At 27.2% G+C, this 24609-nt stretch overlaps 3 protein-coding genes across 3 annotated transcripts; all 3 read right to left on the bottom strand.

The window, feature by feature from the left end:
- Positions 1-4543: 4543 nt before the first annotated feature.
- Positions 4544-7727, bottom strand: LOC113552601. The gene is made up of 3 exons (XM_026955453.1): positions 7642-7727; positions 6172-6517; positions 4544-4821 (listed from the first exon to the last, which is right to left on the bottom strand). Exons 1-3 carry the CDS (start codon positions 7648-7650, stop codon positions 4544-4546), a joined length of 633 nt encoding a protein of 210 aa, XP_026811254.1. The 5' UTR covers positions 7651-7727.
- Positions 7728-13477: 5750 nt separating this feature from the next.
- Positions 13478-18560, bottom strand: LOC113553087 (GILT-like protein 1). The gene is made up of 5 exons (XM_026956232.1): positions 18224-18560; positions 17374-17505; positions 14750-14911; positions 14140-14286; positions 13478-13724 (listed from the first exon to the last, which is right to left on the bottom strand). Exons 1-5 carry the CDS (start codon positions 18296-18298, stop codon positions 13596-13598), a joined length of 645 nt encoding a protein of 214 aa, XP_026812033.1. The 5' UTR covers positions 18299-18560; the 3' UTR covers positions 13478-13595.
- Positions 18561-21053: 2493 nt separating this feature from the next.
- LOC113554807 lies at positions 21054-23770 on the bottom strand. The gene is made up of 3 exons (XM_026958852.1): positions 23729-23770; positions 23284-23662; positions 21054-21342 (listed from the first exon to the last, which is right to left on the bottom strand). The coding sequence occupies exons 1-3, from the start codon at positions 23738-23740 to the stop codon at positions 21131-21133; spliced, it is 603 nt and encodes a 200-aa protein (XP_026814653.1). The 5' UTR covers positions 23741-23770; the 3' UTR covers positions 21054-21130.
- Positions 23771-24609: the final 839 nt, after the last annotated feature.

Here is a 24609-nt window from a genome sequence, read left to right on the forward strand (position 1 = left end):
ATGTAGCAGTATCTTTTTAAAAATCCTGTCTATCTTGTTAAGCTAAATTAAGATCTGTGTAAATTATGATGAAGATCAGTCATTCCTATTTGTATTACTATAATATAGTATATTATACACTTTCTATTATATTTTCTCAAAGTTATGTCTAAATTATTTTTTTAACTCAAACTTACAATTATTTACAAGCACCTTAAAATTTGTTTTTAATTAATCCACGCATTAATATTTTTAATGTACATAATATTGATCTCGAATTATGTATTCCATTAAATTTATATAAATTGTTAGGCATGTTTGAATATTACCCAAAGTACTAGACAATTTATATGTTTAAATTAAATGAGCAAATAAATTCCTTTAGATGAAATGGTCACTGCCATCAGTAACGTATTATATTTTTCTTTTAAAAAAAACTTGATACTTATTAAATGTGTCTTTTTTTCTCCATAATTCGTTTATAATATATGATAATATTTTTATTTTCATTTTAACAAACAATTTATGTTAAATCTAACTTCAAGCTTTTTGTTTTTTCAATCATTTTTGTTAGTTACCTCTACATCAATGTTTAGAATTACCATTACCAAACATGTCAATTATAGAGTTACAAGTTCCTTTTTTTTTTTTTTTAGCCAACCATATGTTTTTTTAGTTATTTTTATTAATTTTGTTTGCAAATCAAAGAATATTAGCAGTATTTGTTTCTTGTTAAATGTTATATTTAAGTTAAATCTACATTTAATAAATATCTTAAATGTCTTTTAGTTCTAAAATGTATTATTAAGAAAAAAATACCTAAGCAATACTATTGTTCTATAGTATAAATTAATTTCATTGATTATGTTTTAATTATTATTATTATTGAATTATAACTAATTGCTTTGTCTATCATATTGTACATTTTGTATTATGACCAAATGGATAATATAACATTATCAAAAAAATGGTCAATTTGTACTGATTAAGTTTGACCAAAGTGAAACACCACCCTACTTACGATGGGTTTTATTGCAATTAATAAATGTTGTGTTTAATTTGTTCACATGTGGTGTTATTTTTTTCATATTATTTTAAGTTGTAATACAATCATAAATCCTATTATAATTTATACACTAGGGCTTGATTTAGGAAATTGGATGTTATTAATTATTGCCAAAACATTGTACAATATATTTTTTGTTTTTTATTTACTAAGTTTTTGAACAGCGGTTATTGATAATCAAACATCAAAACATATTGTGTTGGTGTATTTTTAAAATTTATAAATTTAACATTTCAGATTATTTCTAGTTTTCATAATAAAAATCAATTAAAATTAATATTTTATTTTACCCGAGTCTTTACTAACATTGTTACAATAAACAATTGTTAGCAAATACAATTAATTTTATTGTAATGAAATAACTTTTCAGTTAATCACTATACAAGCTGAACAGATTTGTAAATGTCTGATAAACATAAATCAAATAATAAATATTATTATAGAGACCTAGATGTAGTGACCTTGAGAAAATTACTAAATAGTGCACTTATCCATGTGTACTTAATAGGTAATTTTTTTTTTTTTTAGTGATGGTCTGTACATATTTCATTAATAATTTAATATTTTGCTATATAACAATTGATATTTAATTATCTTTGTCTATTATCCATACATACATTATAACTTAATTAATATTTAATGTACTGTAAATAGTGTACATTTGTAAATATCTGTAACTGTAGCAGAACAACAATTTATATCATGTTTACAGTATTGTGAATAATAGGAATGGTTAATAATAATTTAAAAACAAACTTTATATAGAAATATTTGAAAATATTATACTGTATGTACATGATATGTGACTTTAAACACAAATAAGTAGGAATACCAGGAATACGCAAATTTTTATTTAAAATTCAATTTTATGAACTAAATATAATGATATAAATAATATTACATGCTATTATTTATAAATTATAAGTTTATATTATTTATTGCATTATCTCTAAATTTTTTATCAATTCAAAGATTATAGAAATTATTTTTTATCTATTCTTTAAAGTTTAAACGATTTAATATAATAAATACACATTTCAGGCTGCTGTACTTGATTTAAAATTAATAATATGTATTATTTAAAACAAAAAAATCTTACAGTTAGCAAATATATGAGTTTTGAAGGTCGCTGAGCAACATATCCTTGATTTATAAATCATTAAATTAAAAACTTGACAGAATCACCTCGGTTTAGCCGAAAATGGCGGGGACTACAAAACTACAAAAGGGGTTTTCCTTTTATTTCAACAAATTTTTCGAAAACTGTCGGTAAATTTGAAAACTGAAAATGAACATAACTTCGTTGAATATATTCATCTACGCAAAGCATCTAACCACTTAAATCGTCAGCCATCAACCTACGTTAGAACTTAGCGATTGAGTAGAATTTTTAAAAATTAACCGAGAAACACATTTTTACATAGGCAATTACCCTGAAAAGGGTTCACTCAAAAATCGAAATCTATAATGTTGATTATATTTTTGAGAAGTCTATTTTAAATACAATTTGTGGGTACTTTTAAAATGTAATAACTGGTTTAAACTAAGTATGTTATAGTCAACTTATAGATTGCTTATAAAACTGTATCATAGATCTGTAAAATTAAACTACCTACTTGTATTTAAAAAACAGCTGTATTAAGTACAAGTTTCGTCAAGCACGTATTCACCCAATTTTTTCATTTAGACAATGAATTTATTAAAATTATGATTTTTGATTATCGGTGAGTAGTAAGTACCTACATACAAATATTTATTGAACTCGTGAAACTAAGAATATTTTACATTTTTGATATTTTTCTATGAACCAAGCAGTAGCGTAACTACCCTCGTCAGCGCCCCGAGGCAAAATATTTTTTTCGCACTACCTAATATAAATTCGATTCTTCAATCTTTGTCACTAAAACTTTGCCGTGACCAAATTTTTGTTTTTTTTTATAAGATTAACCCAATCACACTTATATCACATTAAATATTTTGTTTCAAATTAAATAAAAATTAATTTACAATTACACAAAACCAATATTATTTTATTTGTTATTTTGCGCCTTGATGAGGCAACTGCCTTCTGTTGCCCCTGCGGTAACTTCGCCACTGCAACCAAGTAGGTACCTACTTAAGATTAAGATCTACGACAATTTTATTTAAAATACATTTTACATTAGTATTTGACTGCTTAGGCTAGTATACTACATATAGTACTAGATTGACGGTATTATCTATGCAGTTTGCGTCAACAATAATTTGTGAAATTTTTGATTGATACATTATATATATTATTTTGGAGAAATTTTTGTTGTAATGAACTTCTGTGGTAGAAATATGAAAAGCGGTCACAAGGTAATCTAGACAAACTTGACTTTTCCAACTTTCCAAGCTTACGCAATACCGTTGTTTAATTTGCCAAGATGAATTTTCTTTTTTTTTGTATAAAGTGCAAGTGCTATTTAGTACCATTAGTAAAAATTAATATTGTTTAATTACATGATATTTATTTTTAGACGTACCTGTGTTTTAAAAAATTTCTTCACACTATTCAAGACAAAATTGACTTTTGTTTAAAAGTAGGATAAGGCTGTTTAAAAGAAAATATATTATATAACTGCACAATTAATATGGTGATAATACATGCAATTGAATCACAAAAAAATCAAAACCAAAGATTTATTTTACTGTTAAAAAAATATAATTTAAAAGACTAAAATGTTTTTTCCTAAAATACTTGATATTATAACCAGTATTTTTTTTAAAGTTAATTTAGTTGAAAAGTTTTTTATTTTTAAATATAATATGAAGTATTCATAGAATGTGTATATGTGCGGCTTAGTCCTTCCATACCAAAATGTCTGGATCCACCTCTATCTATACGCCTGCTGTGTAATTGAGCTATACGCCCCTGCGTTCAAGTCAGTCGCCGAGTTGTCTTCTTAATTTGAGAGTTGAGAGTAGTGGAGATCTAGGATTTTTTTGGGAGGGGAGGCTTTAATTTTCCATATTATTATATTCATATCAAATCATATCATTTTATAAACACAATATTTAAGATTTGATTTTAGGCCTTACATACATAATTTAACTTGAATCTGCCTCTGCTAGAAAATGTAGGTATTAAATAGAGTGGTCACACGCAGGGATAAAACTGGTTCCACATAACACCTTAAAATAAACGGGTACGGGTAGCTTCTTAAAATATTTTTTCTTAACAATTATTCAATATTATTAATTTATAATATTAGTGATAAATTAATAATAGATACGAGGCCTCGGTGCATTACATCCTCGCTAAATAAGACACTGGTTATTAGCGTTTGTGTCGAAAAATACAAAACTATATAATATATTTGCAGTGAACACAAACTAGTTTTTAAAGTTTATTCAATTTAAATATGATGGACGACAGACCGTTAAATCATTTTCGTTATGATTTGCGACGTTTATGATATAAAAATATAAATAATATAATAATGATGCGATGAAGCGGGTTGCCAACTCCAATGATCAATGTGTCGCTGGTGGTTTATTGTCTTGCAGCAGTAGGCCCACGAGCTTCCTTTCGGCCTTTTCCATGGCCTCGGCTTGCTGTGCCGGTTGACTCACCCCGGACTCGGCCAGCACGGTGCTAGTCAGCTGTAGCGCCAGTCCAGGGAGCTCTTTCAGCGAATAACTGACTGGCTTGTGTGATTCGTATTCTGTATCACCGTCGTCATCGTCGCTGCCATCGCTGTGGTGTTCCAACGCTGGTACAAAGTGCTCGTAACTTGGCGGCTTGTCGAATCCTGAAAAGAAAACGGGTCAAATATTATAAATTATAATATTAGGTTGGTTCACAATATTCAAACTCTTAAATCATTTTTTACCATCCCCGAGAGATATTATATATTATAATATTTTTATGGAATTTCAGAGTATATACATTTTACGTGCATTGCTAAATCTGCACGAGAAACTGCCTCAAAAAACAAACATGGAGTAATTATAAGTTCATAGTCGCAACTAGGTGGGAGAAGTCAACGATAATAAGTCAGAAAAAATGTTTTTTTCAATAAGGTATCTAACCTATATACGATTGGGCATTGGCTAATGGTTAAGAACGATTTGTACGCTGCAACACTCTTTCTCAACTTAGGCAAATGTTTAAATTTGTTATACTAATACTACTTAGAATGGATCTACTATTGTGGATCAACCTTTTTAAACTGTGAATTTTCATACGAGTACACGAATAAAAAATTGTTATAAACAGTAGTTAATATTTTTAATAAATGCATATCAAGAATATAATATAAGTTATGTCGTTGGTATTAAACTATATTCAACTATATATAATATTGTAAACCGAATAGTTAATTTAATACAAAAAAGAAAGTTTATTGGTTGTTTATTATTTATTCATTTAATGTGAAAGGAAATAATTTGTTTTTTATTCCAACTTTATATTAATTTGACCCATCACAAGTTGGTAACTTCTAAACACATCATAGCGTATCCTTTCATCAAAAATTAATCCGAATTATCATCACTGACACTCTCACCAAATCATAATTATATCTATATATATATTATATATGTGTGTATAAATATATTATACTAACTTATCCTGTATCTTGAAAGGGAATTGTCGAGTTTAGTCGTATAAAACAATTTGCAGATATCATGTTGCCATTATGGCAAGTAAAATATGAAAATAAGAATATAGAAGTAGGCCTATCTGCCCAGTAAAATAACATTTTCCCGGTCACAGTCTGGTAATTTGAAATATAAAAAGTATTAACCTAATCGATTTAATGAATAAAATAAAGTAATAATTAATTAAAGATTTTTATGTATATTATGTTCATTAAAAAGCTATGTCTGTATTTTTGTAGCTCATTATAGACTTATAAACTTAAATCTGAAATATTTCTTCTACCTTTATGAAAGTTCACATCACAAATAAAAGAAGAAGCGAGCCACAAACGCTGATACCGAATAATTGCGCTAAAACATGCGACATTTTTTAGTGTTAGAGCGTGTTGAGATTTTACATATTTTAAAACAGTTTTTTCGGCCAATGGACGATACTAGTATAGCGGATAGTATATTATACAGTGCGTATATAATTATTATGTCACATAATATTTAGTTACCAGTTGCCAATGAGTACGTGATCGCCCATGTGATGCCTTTGGCCACGTTGACGAGCAGCGGTTCGATGATGGCGCCCACGAGTGGCGCTAGCACTTTGCCGATGATCAATATCAGATGGACGACCGACAGTTTCCCGTGATGGCCATGTTCCTTGTGCGCCGACCTCGTGGCCATCCTGTACAGCGGAAGGGCTTCTCTGAGCGTCGCTTGGATCTGCTGCACATTGTCCACCGACAGTGTTGACTGCACCGCTGACTCTGCAGACGTCGGAACCTCGGGACGAGCGAGTGTGCAGCCGACGAACGCCAATGCCACCAGCAAAGTGCACTTGAACGTGACGGATTTCTGTAGAAAATTTTAATACGAGAGTTGATTAGATTTTAACTATTAAGTATGCATATATGTAAATCCATAATTGCATTATTATTATTATTATTATATCACACGTGTAATATTATGTCTGTTGGTAAACAAAACGATGTGTAATTTATCATTTAAATTGGTATGCATTTAAATGGTGTCATTCAAAACAGTGAAAAAAACTTAAAATTGATAACGATAAAAAATAGTAAAAAAAATATAATAATTGTTTTAAAAAAAAAAAAATTATTTTGTAACTTTCTAAAATTACGTAGAAGAAACATTTTCAAAAAAATTAGTTTTCTGAAATAATTAATATTACATCAAATAAATTACTCTCTATATAAATTAATTATTAAATTTTCATTTAACAGTTAAGAATGAATTATAATTATTATTATTTAGTATAATATTAAGCATACAGAAGTTAAATGGGTACTTTATAGAACATACAGTCAGTGGCGGATTTAAGGGTGCCCGAAGGGCCTCCCCCCCATTGGCATAAGTTAAATTAACACATTTGTATGTATTTGTTAATTACTGAAAAATTTAAAATTTACGTTTTGGACTATCCCTCCCCCCCCCCAAAAAAAAAAATTAAATTCTGGATCCGCCATTGCATACAGTTTACTATATTATGTGTCTGAAAGACTGAGACAACGCATATATGGGTTGAAATGACCGTTTATTAAGATTCATAAATAGTATAATATATAATTAACGTATTTTGTTAGTTTTTATTTGTTAATGTTTGTTAACAAATAATAATATGAACTACTAAAATTTTTAATTCTCATTTTTAATAACATTTCAAATTAAGAAATGACTATGGATAATGAACGAAAAATGTTTTATTTATAATATAAATTATACTATATAGTATAGTTAAAGTCAATAATTTACTGATACGCTTTCCACTTATATTATTTTATAGTAATAATAAAAAAAAAAAACACAATTCATTTAATATTAGATATTAGATTTTAAATTATAAAAATAATTTAACGACAGTTAAGTACCATGGCTTTAATGTTAGTAGAATCCTGTGGAAATATTATAATAAATAAATGTTACATAGGTATGTAATCCACTATGGTTACAGTACTTACAAAAGTCATTTTTATTGTCCTTAACGTCAAGTGTCCGTGTACAATATTTCCGCAAGATAATCCGCCGTATTAAGGCTATGTTTAGTAATAAACGCACTATAATATAATTTAATAGTATTGTTTAAGTTCAAGTATCGATTGACTCACAGTTTCGTCTGGACGGAATGACGCCCTAACACCCACATTTGTAGGTTTATAAGTCTGATTGACTTCCGTAATATAGTATCTACATCATCATATTATATTAAACAGCGTTAATTAGTTATCGATTTGTTTTCAAATTAGGATATATCAACGTCTAACAACTAATATTATCGGTGTCGTATACAAACCATCTTTTACGTCGTTAAATAGCCATAAAATTTAGCAAAGTTTCTTTCGTCCGCTGTACTTAATGGCTATGCCTAAAAGGTCAAGTTGGCTAACGGTGGCATGTGTAATTTGTGTAATTACATTGGACTAATTTCCAAATTTTTTTTTAATACCGTATTCACTCAATTTATGATCATATATTATTGTGTATAGGATTTTAATTAACTTTCTAAGATAGCAGTAATTTGAAATTTCCATATACCTAGATGTTAATTAAAATTATGAATTATACATAGAAAATAAGTTTACCTTTTATGTTTTCTACCTTTTTATCAAATAAATAATTTTTCAATTTGTATAAATATCGTTCAATTGTGAATTAACATTTACGTACTCATAAAAATCTATAAAATATAACATTATTGCCTGTCGGGCGTTGACCTTAATTATTTATTCTTGGATTAATAATGGTACTTTTTTACTGTTTGAGATGGTCGATGGAACTGTAAGAGACATTGTTATTTATAATTTAATATACTACAGTTCTAAATCCATCTTACTAATATGTCTCTTTGACCAATACTATAGGTATTGTTTAATTTAAAGTTCAATATCTATTTACCGTACACATTGAGCTGTGATTAATAATATTTTATTGTTTTTTTTTTTGATAAATTAAATTATTAAGTATACAAAATACCTAGCAAAATTGAATTTACTCATAGATATTCATATCGTATATAGTATAAGATTAAATAAATGTAAACAAACATTAATAATATAATTTTAAGATTTATTTATTTATTACGGGAATATTAAATATAGAACTAATTAGGCCGTATAGTGTATAGAGGCATAATATAAAATTATGAGTAATAATTTGAATACAATCATTGGTATTGTAGGGTATGTTTGTCCTAACTAAACAATTACACTTGTTTATTTTTAAATTGAAATATCTAACATAGATTTTACGGATAAACAATTTATGAAATATGAATAGTTCAGATTTAAGTATCAAAAATAATAACCGTTAATATTAGTGATAAAAAAGATTGGTTAACACTTAATAATTATTATTGTGTATTTGTGTATACAAGTGTGTGAAATATGCTGGAGTGTTTTTTTTATCTTAGTGAAGTTTGTTGTTAACAAATATTCACCTGTACAAATAACTTGATATTAGTTATAAAACTATAAAATTATCTGTATTTATTTTTATACAGTAATTATTATATCCTATTCCAGTTTTCCTATACATAATTTATATTACAATTGTATTTTTTGTAAAAAATATTGACGATAAACTACTAAGCTTCAAAATGGTTTATCGTATTCAATAATTCATAGTTGGTTTAAAATTTAAAATAATATTACAAATTACAATATTAATGACTTGTTTTGAGGCTGGTAAAATGCTTATAACTTGTTTGTATACCTAACTTATCAAATGTTAAAATTTATGGTAATTTACTAATTTAATATAATAAGTATTATCATTGATTATAATTATAAATATTAATATAGGTACCTATATATAATATATATATTTATTTTATTAATATTTATAATCAATGGTATTATGTTTGGAATATAGTTTTTCAATAAGAAAAAAACACCATTTTAAAATTAATACTGAATAAGGTTTAGGAATAAAATTCACCATTAATTTCATAAACTAGAAAATTTATTCATAACCCTTTAGTATTTAGACGATAAATACATAGGTATATATATCTAAGTACTCACAAAAATTACCTATGTAGTAATTATTAATTCATTGTTATTAATTATTAGTTTATTACGTATTTATATTCGTTTGATTGTATATTTGTATTAGTAAATTATATATTTTTTTAAATTTTTATTAATAGTATTGTAAATTACAGTTATGACTGAGTATTATACGATTTTTATATTTTTTTTTCTTTCTTGGTGCGTTGGTTTAGGATACATATTTTTTCTGGTAATAATACTACTATTATCATTGATTATAAACATAGAGTGAAACTTTCATGCAACGAACTTCCGTTTTACGAAATTTTCTGTTTAACGAAATATTTTTAAGAGCTATGACCTTTATTGTTAATGAATACGTAATTTTATTTAACGAATTCCTCCAATCATACGGAACAGGGTCCCCACAAGGGGAGCTGATAGACCTCGAGTACAGGAGCCCGTTAAAATTTATTTGTAATTTTTATAAAGTAGTATAAAGGGCCCAGACAAACATTTAGTACAGGGGCCCGATATTCTATGTGGGGGCCTTGATATACGGAATACCTACTTCTTACTCGAGTGAAAATAATAATAGACTATACATTAAATCTCAATATATTATTTTTAACATGCTTCAAATTAAAATAAAATAATTTAAATTTAATTAAAAAAAGCCCCGTATCAACTAAATACATTATAAATTATGTAGGTATAAACGACAAATGACAATGTTAAATGCAGATTGCCGCTATACTTATAAATATGTTGAAAAAATGTTACATAGATAAATGTAATGATTATATTTAATTATGTAAATCATAATAAAATAACGAATTATGTATTTAGTTGGTACGGGGCTTTTTTTCCTAGATTCCAATTTTTCTTAATTTTTAAAACGGCACATTAAGAATTTTTTTAGGATCAATAATTCATTAATAATGTTCCTAAAAGTGACGTTAACTAGCAAAATTAAAAGTCACATTTGTAATTATTGTACTCTTTACTTTAGTCATTGTGTTTCTATTATTTTAAGTTATTAGTATTTGCATTTTGCATACATGAAAATATTCTTTCAGAACTTCAATAGTTGACGTTATGCTATATTACTGTATAACATTTTAGATAACTAGTAAATAATGGGAAAACAAGTAATGACTATACTATTTGCACATATATACTACGGTTCTACGGTTGCTTTAGGAAATGTACAAATTGATTTTTGTTTTGCCAGTCTATATCATATCTTTGGTTCAGCAATAGTGGCTTGAAATTTAACTGTTAATCAAGTTGATATAATATTCAAATGCAATAAGTTTTTTATCTGGTAGATACTCAAAAAGATTGTCAAAGTAAGAAAGTAAGTATAACCGTTCTACTGAGTGCTGTACAGTTGGAGTGTACTTTATCATTCAAGTAGGTCACTGTAACGTACGCGTACCTACAGTTTGAATTCACAATCATTATTCATTGCATACGAATATACGATAAACGATTCCAAACAGAGACTGTCAGCTTATAATATTATATACCCTATATATGGTATATAGTATATACATATATAATAATTATTCAGATCTAGTAAGATCCAATTTTTCAATATAGTTCATTTTCATTCTAACAATATGAGTTCTTTGATAATCTATTATTTTTTCAGGCCATGTATCACAATTTTTGAAATCCAAAGTTTCATTTTCACTTAATTTCAGTGACATAAATTCGAACACATTTAGATTTTTATCTTTGTTATGATCATAATTAATGTTAATCTCCTCAACAATTACCTCAGAACTACATTTCTCAGTATTCTCCATCCACTTCAAAATCTGTCCCGTTCTCTTCATTTTCTATAAAATATTAGATATTTATATTTCAATATAATATAATAAAATATTATTAAAATTGATTCACAACATTTTCCGAAAACTATTATTTTAGAAGTTATACGTGTTTCAAGTTTGCGGATTAGGTATTAAATTCTAAAATAGTACGTATTATAATATCGATAGTAATAAATAATAATAATATTAAATCACGTCATTAATTATTATAATACTATACAGATCTAATAGCAATGTTATAATATAGAATAATAATTGTAAATAATGTCTAACCTGTGTATTAGTATTACCCAGCCCATTATGAAAATACGCCGAAGTTCGCTCATTTTCTTTTTTTTCGAGAGTTTTTTTCCGGAACTCACAACCAGATAATTTTTTGACGAATGTCTTTTCTTAATCATTACCAGAGTTACTATATTGAATTAAAACTATTTAATTTGAAATACTTGTGTAATTCAAAACAATAGATTAAATTTGTTTAAAAAAAAATTAAAATGTAATAAAATTGATAAGTTTAAAATTTGAAATTTGCGCCCCTCTGTGATTAGCGCCTGGGGCATGGGCACCGGATAGCCCCCTCCCCCTATATCCGGTGCTGTTAATCTAAATTTCATTATCGAATTTGTCATCAGATTTACTTATTAATAATATTAAGCTATTATACCTTTTATGTATAAATTGTAAATATATTTAATCCTGTAAAAATCAAATAATATACGCAACATTTTCAAATCTCACGATATATATTATAAAGTTACAATAATCTCAAATCTCTATAACAAAAAAAAAAAACGTTATTGAATCTAAATTTTCAAAATGTTATCAAGATTTTTCATAAGACGTATTACATATTGAAACTATAAAATTAAAAAAATTGTATTGGTAATTATAATTATTTTTTATAAACATTTTAAGTTCCAATTTTGACGAAATTACTTAAAATACTATTCTTGGGAACTTATATTTTTATGTATTTTATGTTATTATGAATTTTACTATATGCAATAACATTTAGATTTATTTTACTATTTTTCGGTATTTACAAAAAGATGTCATTACATTTTGAGTTATCTAAGTTAATTTGATACGGTATAAATATATATTATTATAATAAATACTAATAATATAATAAATGCAATATTTTCGGAAAAAATTATATCATCTTACTATAATATTGAAAGTAAAATTATTAGCTTAAATAGCTATACAGTATGTCTCAAAAGTCCCGTATCACCCTCAATATCTCCATAGAAAATCAATATATTTAAACGCGTTTTTTTTTTCACAGTACTAAGTATGGAAATTTTGATTGAATAGCATAAAATTCAAAGTTTTTTTTTAAAAAATTTAAAAATTTAAAAAAAATTTTTTATGCATTTAAGAATTTTAAAATTTTAAAATAGCCATTTTGTTGAACACATTTTTTAAAACAGTTCAAAATAATTTGTAAATTTTCGTTATTTTATCAACTTTTATCCAAGTTCTAACTTCAAACGTTTATAAAAAAAATATAAACAAATACGTTTCAATTTTGTTAGAATATAATATTGAAGACAATTTTTTTCCGTAATAATAGAATATGGTTAATAAACGAGTGCGTACGGCTTAATCGTCGGGTCAAGCACAACCCATAGCCCCCTAACAACAATTTGTGGACCCTTTGGGAGTCTGTGGAAAATATATCGGGAACCATAATGGTGGTTACGGTATATTGTGTATAGTAAATGCGTACATAAAATATCAATAAATATTTATTTCTTTTACAAGTAGAACAAAGGTTTTTGACTAAATCTCTTTCGGTTTGTATCTTTATTCTTTATTTAAAATATGGAATTGTAAATAAAAAACATGGCAAGATTATATTGGTGTATGTTGATATAATCAATAAAATTGCTTGTACATTTTATATCTGTAGTAGGTATGCGATGATAAATGAAAAGGTAAAAATAAAATGCAAAATGCATACATAATATTTATATACAATATTATTCATTTTAATCTATAAAATAATAATGATAATATAACTAATAATAACAACAGTATTGATAGAAAAAGCATTATTATTAGGTATGGTACATAAATCGTTCAACATGTTTGAGGGTTTTTGATTACACCATTCGAGCACACTTCCGTATATCCGTGACTTACTAGTTTCTCACAAAGCGTTGATTCGAAGTTTACAAACGCGTGATTTTGATCATCGTCATTGTATTCCTAGAGATACAATAAAATATAAAAAATAAAAAAAAATGTCAACCAATTAAATCATAGAATTATCGTATTGTCTACGATCATAGGCGTAACTAGGGAGGAGGGGGCTTAGGTGGGTTTCAGCCTCCCCCCAGAATTTTTGGTTAAATGTATGTGCTTATAAATATATTAGTATTAACTTTATTTTTGCCTACAATATAAAAAAAAATATAATTTTTCATATGAGATATAAACGAATAATCATTCAAGTCAATTTTAAATACCAATAAAAACAATAAATAATAAAAAAATTTAAAAAAAATTGCTATAAAACATTTTTAGGAATTTATCCCCTCCTAACTTAAAGGACTATAGTTACGCCTATATCTACGATATTAGATTAAACATTATAAACATTATAAAAATATACTACACGTACATCGTTAAACACAATAGTAGGCACAAACAACGGTCCAGGTGTCATTGCTTTTGTTTCTTTTTCAGCCTTTAACATCATTTGATAACCCTCCGATGAGGTAAAACATGTTTGTATTTGGTTGATGTCAACGCCACTCTCTTCGACACACTAAAACAAATTTAAAACCAATAATTATTGATAAATTTTTTCGGCAGCTATACATACGTGATGCATTATTTAAATAAGATTTTTAATATATTTTTTTAAATATTTAATTTCTTTTTAATACTTTACTAAATTTAATTAATTATCATTTATTGTTATGAACTCTGTCAACTTAAAATTATCTCCTCTCCCGGAAGATATTTCCATTCAATATCGACCCTAATATAACAGCGGCTGGTTGTACTTTTTTAATTTAAATAATATAAAACCGCAGTCTTAATTTTCTCTCTGCTGATAAGGTTTAAAAATATTATTTCATTTTATTAGAGTAATCATGTTTATCCGTTACTACAATAGGCAGTAAGCATATTATTAAATAGACTTTCTATATTGTTCTATACTTCTATGTAGGTATAGATATGGGTATCAACTCAAATTGTTTTCATTTATAAATGTTAAAAAGTACCGTTTTTTCAATGTGTCCTGGTTGGTCCGGATCGTACATGGCACAATTCACATAGTCTACTTGAGCTTTAGAATCTTGTATACGTTTCAAAACACAGTTATGTATTGTATTACCCCGGCATTCTTTAGGTCCGTGCTGACAAGTGAAACCTTGATCCGAACTCTAAAATTAAAAAACAATAAATATTAGAATTATCAATCAGTTTATTTAATTTAAAACTCTCAAGTAGTCAAGTTTGACTATGTGTGATGTGGATAATAGATATTGAACATATATTCATATGGCTATCATTCTATACATATACATACACATATGTACCTACATATTATTTTTGATTATATATTGCTATAAATTAATATGCAGAAATATATAACAATATTTGTACAGGTTTCTATAGTATTTGTGTTTTAATAACTATTATAATATAAGGATACATTGTCAAGCTAAATAGTAATTAAAAATACACAGGTAATTATTGAGTATTTATATATAATGCCATAATGACAATAATGTGGCATATCATCGTAGTAGTTAAGACTTAAAAGTATTATAATAAGGCGTTGACGACTGCCTGTACAGTATGTTATCAATAATACAGTGATGTTCCTTATAGCTAGTCAATACCTACTACTTACTTAAAATTCTATGCTTGGCCAGATCTTTATGATAAAGTAATCTAATATAACAATTGTTTATCTTTTTCCTCTATTACGAGCACACTTGGAGATTGATAGCACTAGTTTTGTTATAATTAAAATGTAATTGATACAGCAAAAGATGTAAGTTTTTATGGTTTATTCACAATTTGGTACCTATAAGTTATCAATCAATATGGATAAGCAACGACTGTTACATTTGTTATAATAATCAATTCTGATTGTCGATGAGCGAGAACTAGAAAGAGGATTTATTAATGTATTGTCATATATTTTCTTGTTGATTTTATTGTATATGCTAAATAAGTACAAAATATGATTAACCACTTTGTTGATGAAATATCCAAAATGTATAGTGCATATAATTATTTGGATAATATCTCAAGGTTTTTAGAGCATATTTTCAATTTTGTGGGAAATAATTGGTGTACTTTGTCGTTGTAGTATACATTATCTCGATAGTTAGGTAGTTGAAATTCACGTACCTATTTTAGTTAATATTTTTCGAGAGCTAAAATCAGCAATTAATTGATTTGATGAATGGTGAATTTGTAATTAAGTCAATTGAGAATTGAGGCCAAATCTTTGTGGCTATTGATAAATATGAGTTATTTAAATAACAGCAAATTATATAATTTATTAACATTCGTAAATTATATTAATATATTATAGTGTAATGCAAATTTTATTTGATATTTTTTACGGGTTTTCTTATAAAATTAAATTTGATGATTTACAACCACGGTAATATTCATATTGAATTTATGTGGGAAGTAAATATTCACCGGGTAAGCCTGTGCATGCTCGGCTCCCACCATACTCACTTATATGCTTATAATATATTTAAATCTATTCTATAATACGTTCTATATTATTCTTACAAATTAGATTATAAATCCCGCGCAATCCCCTCACCGGAAGTCAGCTATAAAATATTGCGACCGAGAATCAGATACCTATATACCTAGTAAAAAGATTATTGTCTTGTGGAAGGCATCGTAAAGTGAACATCTCAGTTTAACAGTATAGTTAAACCTATAACCAATAAAGTATTTATTTATGAAACAGGAATACAGAACCACTTAGAAAATGGACGCTGTTGAAACGAATTGAAAACATTGGTTTTGGAATAAAGGTAAAATAATATGAATATTACCGAAAATATTCATTATATAAATACCAATCCATGAAAATTCAACAAATTTAGATTTATAAAATAGGTACCATATCGTTATTATGTAAGCATTAAACAGTACACATAGGTTATAGATACATAAATATATATATATATACTTATGTATACATATAATATATACTCTGCACTTTTTAATTATGCTAAGAAATTAAGAATGTATTTAAATTATAGCCGTATAAAAGTTTAATAATGTGTAGTATTGTAGTGTGCTGTAGTTACAATTATGATACATCAATAAGGGGTCAGGATCGGATTAATATAGGTGTAGAAAGAGACTTTTTCACCAGAACAGCATCATTCACATATTCATACGTATAGTATTATACATAAAATAAACCAACATCATGTTTTTTTATTATTAAAGGGTACCAAATATGTAATTCTCTAGGATCTGCAGATACGATAATACCCGTCTCTGAATATATCTACTTTAAAAAAAATTGAATATTTAATTTTTGTGGAAAACATATTGATAATTTATTATTATTAGTATAGGTACTATAATTACCCTTATAATTGATTATTTGCATAAATAATTTTGGAGCTTAAAATTATTTATTATATTTTTGTAGTAAAGGTATACTAGTGAGCATAAACGATAAATATACTACTCTTACAGTAATTATATTATTTCGTCATTTTTAAAATACTATTCATGTCAGTATTAGCCTTAATTTATTTCTAATGTATTTGTTTTCAAATATGATTAATGGTCGTTAAATAAAAACGAGAAGACATTGATATAATATAGTATATATATAATATGTACTTACATATGCTTTACCGAAAGGCACCAAGTTCAAGTTCAAGTATTGTTGTACTTTACAGAAATGTGGATGGAGTTGTGTAATGATGAAATCTCTGCTGTCCGGACAATGAGATTCATAATAAACCGAAACTTTCAACTAAAAAATAAAATTAACGCTATTTTAAACAAATTAGATACAGCCGGGTGAAAATTTAAATATTTTTTTCTTATATTTTAATTGCAATAAAATACAGACCTTATTTTCCTGAGTACATTATTAAATATTAACTATTATAAACTGTTATTACTAAAGTTAAGATGTTTATGACCCTAAAAACTCAAAAATAAAATCGTATAGGTAATTTTGCTCTTAAATAATCAATATGTTTATGTATGTGTGTGAAATTATCTTATTGTATTATTCATTCAAAATATACTAAACATTTTTCAGAATAACTAATTATTAATAATAAATTATATTATTAATTTATAACTAATAATTTTAAATAAAATTAATTTATTTTGAAAATAATATTATATTTTTTTTTATGCTTTTTATTTTTTAGCAAATTATACATATGATTTATAATTTATTTATATAATTTACAAAGAATAACTTATGGGCTATGATACAGAAATTTTTTTTTTAGAAATCAAAAATATGTAAAATAAAATATAATATATTTGCGTCTACGTTTATAATAATATGGTGTGCAAAGTGTACGACTAAAAGAAAAATATGTTTAAATCATAAACTTCCTCTACCTAGTCGTATTGTTATAAGTTATAACACTATAAAAACGGTTTTTAGCAAATCGATTATTAACAAAATTGAAAATATTATCCAGAGTGAAATATGTATAGAATATACTTACTGGGGCGCGTTTGATCCTGTCGGCTGAAACCGTAGCGAAAGCAGCCACAGCTACCACGAATACTAAACTCTTCATGATTATTTTTTATCGTCCTTTGTCTCTTTTTCGCAGCAGCGAAAATTTTAGCTCGTATACTTGCAAACTAACGGACGAACGGACGGACTGACTACACTACAATGATCTAATACGATTTTTGCTTCTCGTGAACTCCCGAGTGTAAATCGAAACCAGTTTCTTACCGAATGCGATTATCACACTACATATACCTATACCTACCTTAGGTATGGATAAAATAAGTATAGACACCTGTGTATGATGCGATTCTCTTGCGTAATGACCGTGTGTATACGCACACTTTTCACGACATGACCCCCACGAAACGATAATATTTTAACGTAGGTACATAATAATATGTATATTGTCGTTGTTACCTTATATACTTGTCTGTGTGTGTGTGTGTTTTTTTAAATGAATCGGTTTTTGTTGGCAAACAACATCATGACCTCGTTGTCTCGTTAGAACTAATTATTGTATCACAATAATACAGTAGGTAACTATACTATAATGAATTTATATGTGCTCCACGCCCATGTGTATTTCGGAGTTATAGAGCATTAATTTAAGACAATATGTTATATTATGTACCCATCTATTGTAGCCACACAAATTGTACGTAGATGTACCGGACTACATCGAGTCACATCAATCCAATAAGTATAAGTACTGGACCATTTGGACCATTGTAACCGTGCTGCAATAATATGTGATAAACATAAATTCAATAAAACATTACATTATACTATTTCAATTCGTACAGTTATTGTTTGGTAATTAGAATTTATTAAGATTCAGAACTTAGTAAATTTACCATAAGTATGCGTGTGATAAAATAATAAATATACTAATATTATATTATTATGCATTTTACGTGAGGCTATATTTAGGCGTTTAGTTGAATCTACAACAGTTGAATTCAATATTTTAATACTCAAAATGCTAAGGACTTTAGCACAAAACAATAAAATTATTATTAAGTAGATATCTAGGTATATGCGTGTGAATAACAAACAGTAGGTAACAATAAACTATAGGTGTGGTATATTCATAATATCAATACATAATAAACAAAACAATGGTTTTTGAAAAAAAAAGTTTAATGTATTAAAGTTAATATTTATATAAATAATGAAATACGATATGACATTAGTAGAATACAAAAAAAAAAAATGCTATACATAAGAACTGCAATACCTATATATAGATATAATAAAATAAAATTGTTATCTGTTCTTCCGTTCAATTAATTATAGGTAGGTGTATTATAGTACACTGTACATGTCCTACGCTTCTACTTTTATATTATACTACATTATGTACATTCGAAAAGAAAATAGGTCATATTACATAATCGTTATGTAGACGCAGTAAATTCAAAACTAAATTTTAAGATATCGTTATCATAATAATTAATTGAATATAGGTTGCCATGTAAGTACTTGTATAATATATAATTTTGTTTTGTTGATTTCAGGTAGCTTGGGAACTAAGTTTTTTGCCTGGAGTAAAGAGTTATATATCTTTTTTATAAAATGTAAGATAAAGTTTCAACTTTTCAAGATTCAAATTAGTTGTATATAATTATTATTATGTATTCGTTTTTAAATCGTTAACGATTTTCTTATATAATTACAATTATATCTATAATTTTATAGATATGATCAGAATTTATAAATTTTTAATCCTTAACAGCTTATAAAATACAATTTTAATGTTTTAAATATTTATATATTTCAATACGCATGTTAATATATTTATCATGCTAATATCTTTTGATTGAACCTTAATTTTAATTAACAAAATAGTATAAAGAATATTAAATTAATTATTAGATAATATAATATGCGATTACTTCTAGCTCACATAATAAAAGTTGTTTACTAAATATACTGTTTGTAAATAACAAAATAACTGTAGGCGTATACTATGCGTTGTCGTATGTTAATGTGGCGAGTGAAAGAAAAATCACAGCAGGGGAAATTTCATAAAAGTATTAGAGAATTGTTGAACCTTGAAATATCGTAAGAAATAAACAAATTGTATTTAAGAAGACATATAAAGATACCTCAGGGTACGTTTATTTTATAGTTATCTATAAGTTATTTAAATATAATACATAATATTTTATTTGGATATAAGAATACCGAAGAATTGGCAAGAGTACCGTCATGTTACGATGTATTCTACTGGTTTTGCATACAGGTTTTCTGCAAAATAGTTGATATAAGTTTATAAATTATAACCACTTTAAAATAGTTTGAATCTAGTGTAATATATAATTTAAAATAAACATGTGATACTCACTTCTTCTACAAGACTATAAGACTATTATATATTAGTATAATGGCAATTATGATTTAATTTCCATTTAAAAAAAAAATAGATTCATTTTATATTTTCTAATACATGGACCATAGACATGCTATTTATATCGCACAGATAATGAACACTACTTAGTATCTTACACAAATATAATATATTCTGTACATCGATATTCGATATATAACCCAATATCGTATTGCTGTATATGTAGGTATTTATTTTACGTATGAGAGGTGATTTTATTATATAATATTAATGATATAAATTTTGTTAGCGTTTCATAATTGAAATTGGTTTAATGAACAAACGACTTTTGCACTGTAAAAACGCCGTTAAAAGAATAAGAATTCATCGTACAAATAATTAATGATTTATTGTTATTTATACAATCACGGGGTTCAACGAACAATAATATATAAAATAAATTAAACTGCATTCACGGCGAACGAAACTATACGGAAAAAAAGAAACCGTAGTCGTCGCGATCATATATAATCTGTAATAAATATATTCGTCTGCGGTGGATCATCATATTATTATTTTCTTCACTTCGTGTCTGGTGTCATCGACCGTCGCTGGTTCGGACGGCTCCACAGCCGCGGCGGGTTGCTGTACTTGATGAATCGCGTCAGAGCCCGTTTCGGATTGACCTTCGGCAGCGTAAGATGTCAGGTGTTCTTTGATGTGATCGGTTCCGTGGCCGAGTTCCGGCGAGAATAGTCCGTGTGGAGGTGAAAATCCTGAAAAGTCGATGCACCACAATACATAAATAATACAATATAGCGTACAACCGAATATACGTGTATTATAATTTACAGGTCTGTGTCAAGTGAATGTAATCAAACGATTTTTTATACGGATCATTATACGGAGAAATTCTAGTCCAAGTACGTTCATATTATGTACGTATACATCACTTTGATCATGAAGTATTCCAAAACCCACATCATTATTTTTCAACTATCATTTTACCCCAGTTTATTGCACGTGTCAGCCCAAAATAATATGTTGCAGTATGTATACACCTGCATAAGCTGTTATACATTATGTCTTAGACTTGCATGTGCACAGTGTACTGCAGTCTCAGTACCGTGGATCATTTTTTTTTTTATTACGTGATAATAACTCATGATAATATTATATTATACAGACTGATTTATCAAAAATGTTCACCCTCGATTTTTTCTTTCAATAATGGATTTATTCAAATTTTGATTTTTGAAATTTTTATATACTAAAAAAACTTATTTTCAAGTTTATGAGATTTTTTTATACTATTTCAGGGGAGCATCGTATAACAATATACAACGATACAAACTTCTGTTTTTCAAAGAGAAACCCACTTTTTTCTATAAATTATTTAGTGGATATTTTCTGTTAAAAATGTTAATGTATTGAATTCAAAATTCGAACAAATATAGTTTTTCACTTTTTCAGTTATTGAAATGTTTATATAAAAGATAAATAGTCCTTAAAAATTATAAAATAACTGTAGGTAATATTGGGTTTAATATTTATTATACTTTGACTATTTTTACTATAGCTTTCATACAATCATACCTTCTTTTAAACCCATTATTATGAAGCTTTTATCCTTAATATACAAATTTAAATAAATCAAAAACTACTCATTCAAATTTTATTTTATTTCTATATGCCAACATTTTCAGAAAAAAAATATCCAATTAGTAATGCACTTACAGTAGAAAGGGTAGTTGTGATTTGAAAAAACAGAAGTTTATTTCTCCACAATATACTCTATAAATAATAAAAAAAATCTCAAGAATTTTAAAATATGGTTTTAAAATATATTTAAAAATCCCAGAAATCAAATTTTGAATAACTGCATTATTTAAGAAAAACGGGGTGGATCATCCTGTACATACGAGTAAAAATGCAAAATTTACAATATGTCATCGATAATGGCTATCATCACTTCAATACATATTTATTAAAAACGTATACGATTGTAAATATTTGAACAGCCGTACGACCGTCGAATGAAAATCGACGTAAAAATATTATGCGTAATATACGAATTTGTCAAATGGGCACTTGCGTAATTTTTGTTTATGGCGTTTATGACGTTATGCATACGATTTAGACGACGCCGCATCAGGTTTGTGAATACTGAATATAGGTCAAGTTCAAAATATTAAAAATCCAAATAACATTATCGAGTCAGTGAGTCACACTTTCGGCATTAAGTCGATTTCGGCCTTTAATATATTTTACTTATTACTATAAAAGCTATATATTATTATAATATACCTACTATACCTGTATAAAATTTGGAAGGTCATAACTGAGGGAATTGATTGTATGCGTGGTCAGGAATTTTTTTGAAATGTAATTTTTAATTTTATATTTTAATACCAATAATAATATTCGTAAAAATTATGAGTAAATAAAACGAATTGCATTATAAATATGAATGTTTGTTAATAATATTTACTTGAAAAAATTAATAAATACTATGCTCGTATATGGTTAGAACACTTAGAACTGTTCTATTGAATATATTTATTATACTTATTATCGCTTATATTTAAGTTAGGTATTAATATCATGTATTTTTTTTATTTGATAATATTTTAATTGAATCGGTAAACGGCGATAACCGTTTCAATTGACGTTATAATAATTGTTTTTGTAGACTTCCAATAGGTTTTTGGACTTACCGGAAGCAATCGTGTGTGATATGGCCCACGTTATGCCATTAGCTACGTTGGTCAACAGCGGCCCGACGATGGCACCCACCAGTGGAGCAAACGCGCTACCGATGGTCAGAAACAAATGAATTAACGTGGAAATGGCGTGGTGGTGTTGCGGCTTGTGACTTTGACCATCATTGTGGTGGTGCACTTCTGTTTTCCGGCCGCCCGCCACCGACGCTATGTCTCCACCAGTCATCAGGGCCGCGGCGAGTTCGAGTAGCGTGTCCCGGGCCGTCTGGTCCTCGGCCGACTTGGCCGGCTGCGGCTGTGGTCTGGTGGACGGCGCGGCCAGCGAATAAGCGGCCAACGCCAACACGGACACCATCAGTTTCAAGCCTTTAAACTAAACGCAATAGGTAAACGATTAAAAAATTTATGTTTTTAAAAAATCAACTGGTATTGTATATACCATTGTTTTCATATTAAATAATAGTATGCTTTTATACTTTATAGACTTGTTAAACGAAGTATATATAGTAATGTATATATTATAATAATAATGACAGTGCCGAATTAAGAGATTTGACGCCCCTAGGCCCCGTATAACATAACGCCCTTAAAAAACATTTTTGTTTGTTAACAAGTAATAAGGACTAAAATTATATAAAATTCAGAAAAACAATAACTGTAATTAGATGTTTAGAATTTTAAAGTTCATAATATTCATATTCCTATACGAAAGTACGATGCACTATGCTTGCAAAGCCATAAAAGTATAACATTTCAATTTAAATTAAATAATGAATAACTTGGATGGATTTTGATTAACATAAATCTGTCTTCAATAATATAATTGTTGATAATTACCCACATTTTTTTTGGGGAGGGGGAATAGTGATTTGTGGAGCAGATATAATGTGTTGCCTATTTATGTCATAATTGAAAATTACAATTTATTGTAACTAAATTGTAATATTAAATATTAATTAAAGTAATGGTAAACTTATTATTTTCTTGATTTGCTATCTTTGCTTATCGTGATATGTTTATTTTTATAAATACACATTGTGGTTATTCTAAGAATGGCATAATATTGAAAATACTACTACTATATACTTATATTTAAAATTTTATTACTATTTACTCTAGTCAGAACAGAACTATTACAAGGGAACGTCAATTTCGTGTTTTTGCCACTTGTACTGGACGTCATAGACGATAGACAGCGCCCTTTATGTGATTTAAAATTAAGGGGCCTGCTTGGCCTATACGTCAATCCGGCACTGAATAATGATTTGACGTTTACAACGTCTAAATAGCAATATTATTCATGTATTGAAATATTTATGT

The sequence above is a fragment of the Rhopalosiphum maidis genome, chromosome 2 (assembly GCF_003676215.2).
Source record: "Rhopalosiphum maidis isolate BTI-1 chromosome 2, ASM367621v3, whole genome shotgun sequence".
NCBI classification, from domain to species: Eukaryota; Metazoa; Arthropoda; class Insecta; order Hemiptera; family Aphididae; genus Rhopalosiphum; species Rhopalosiphum maidis.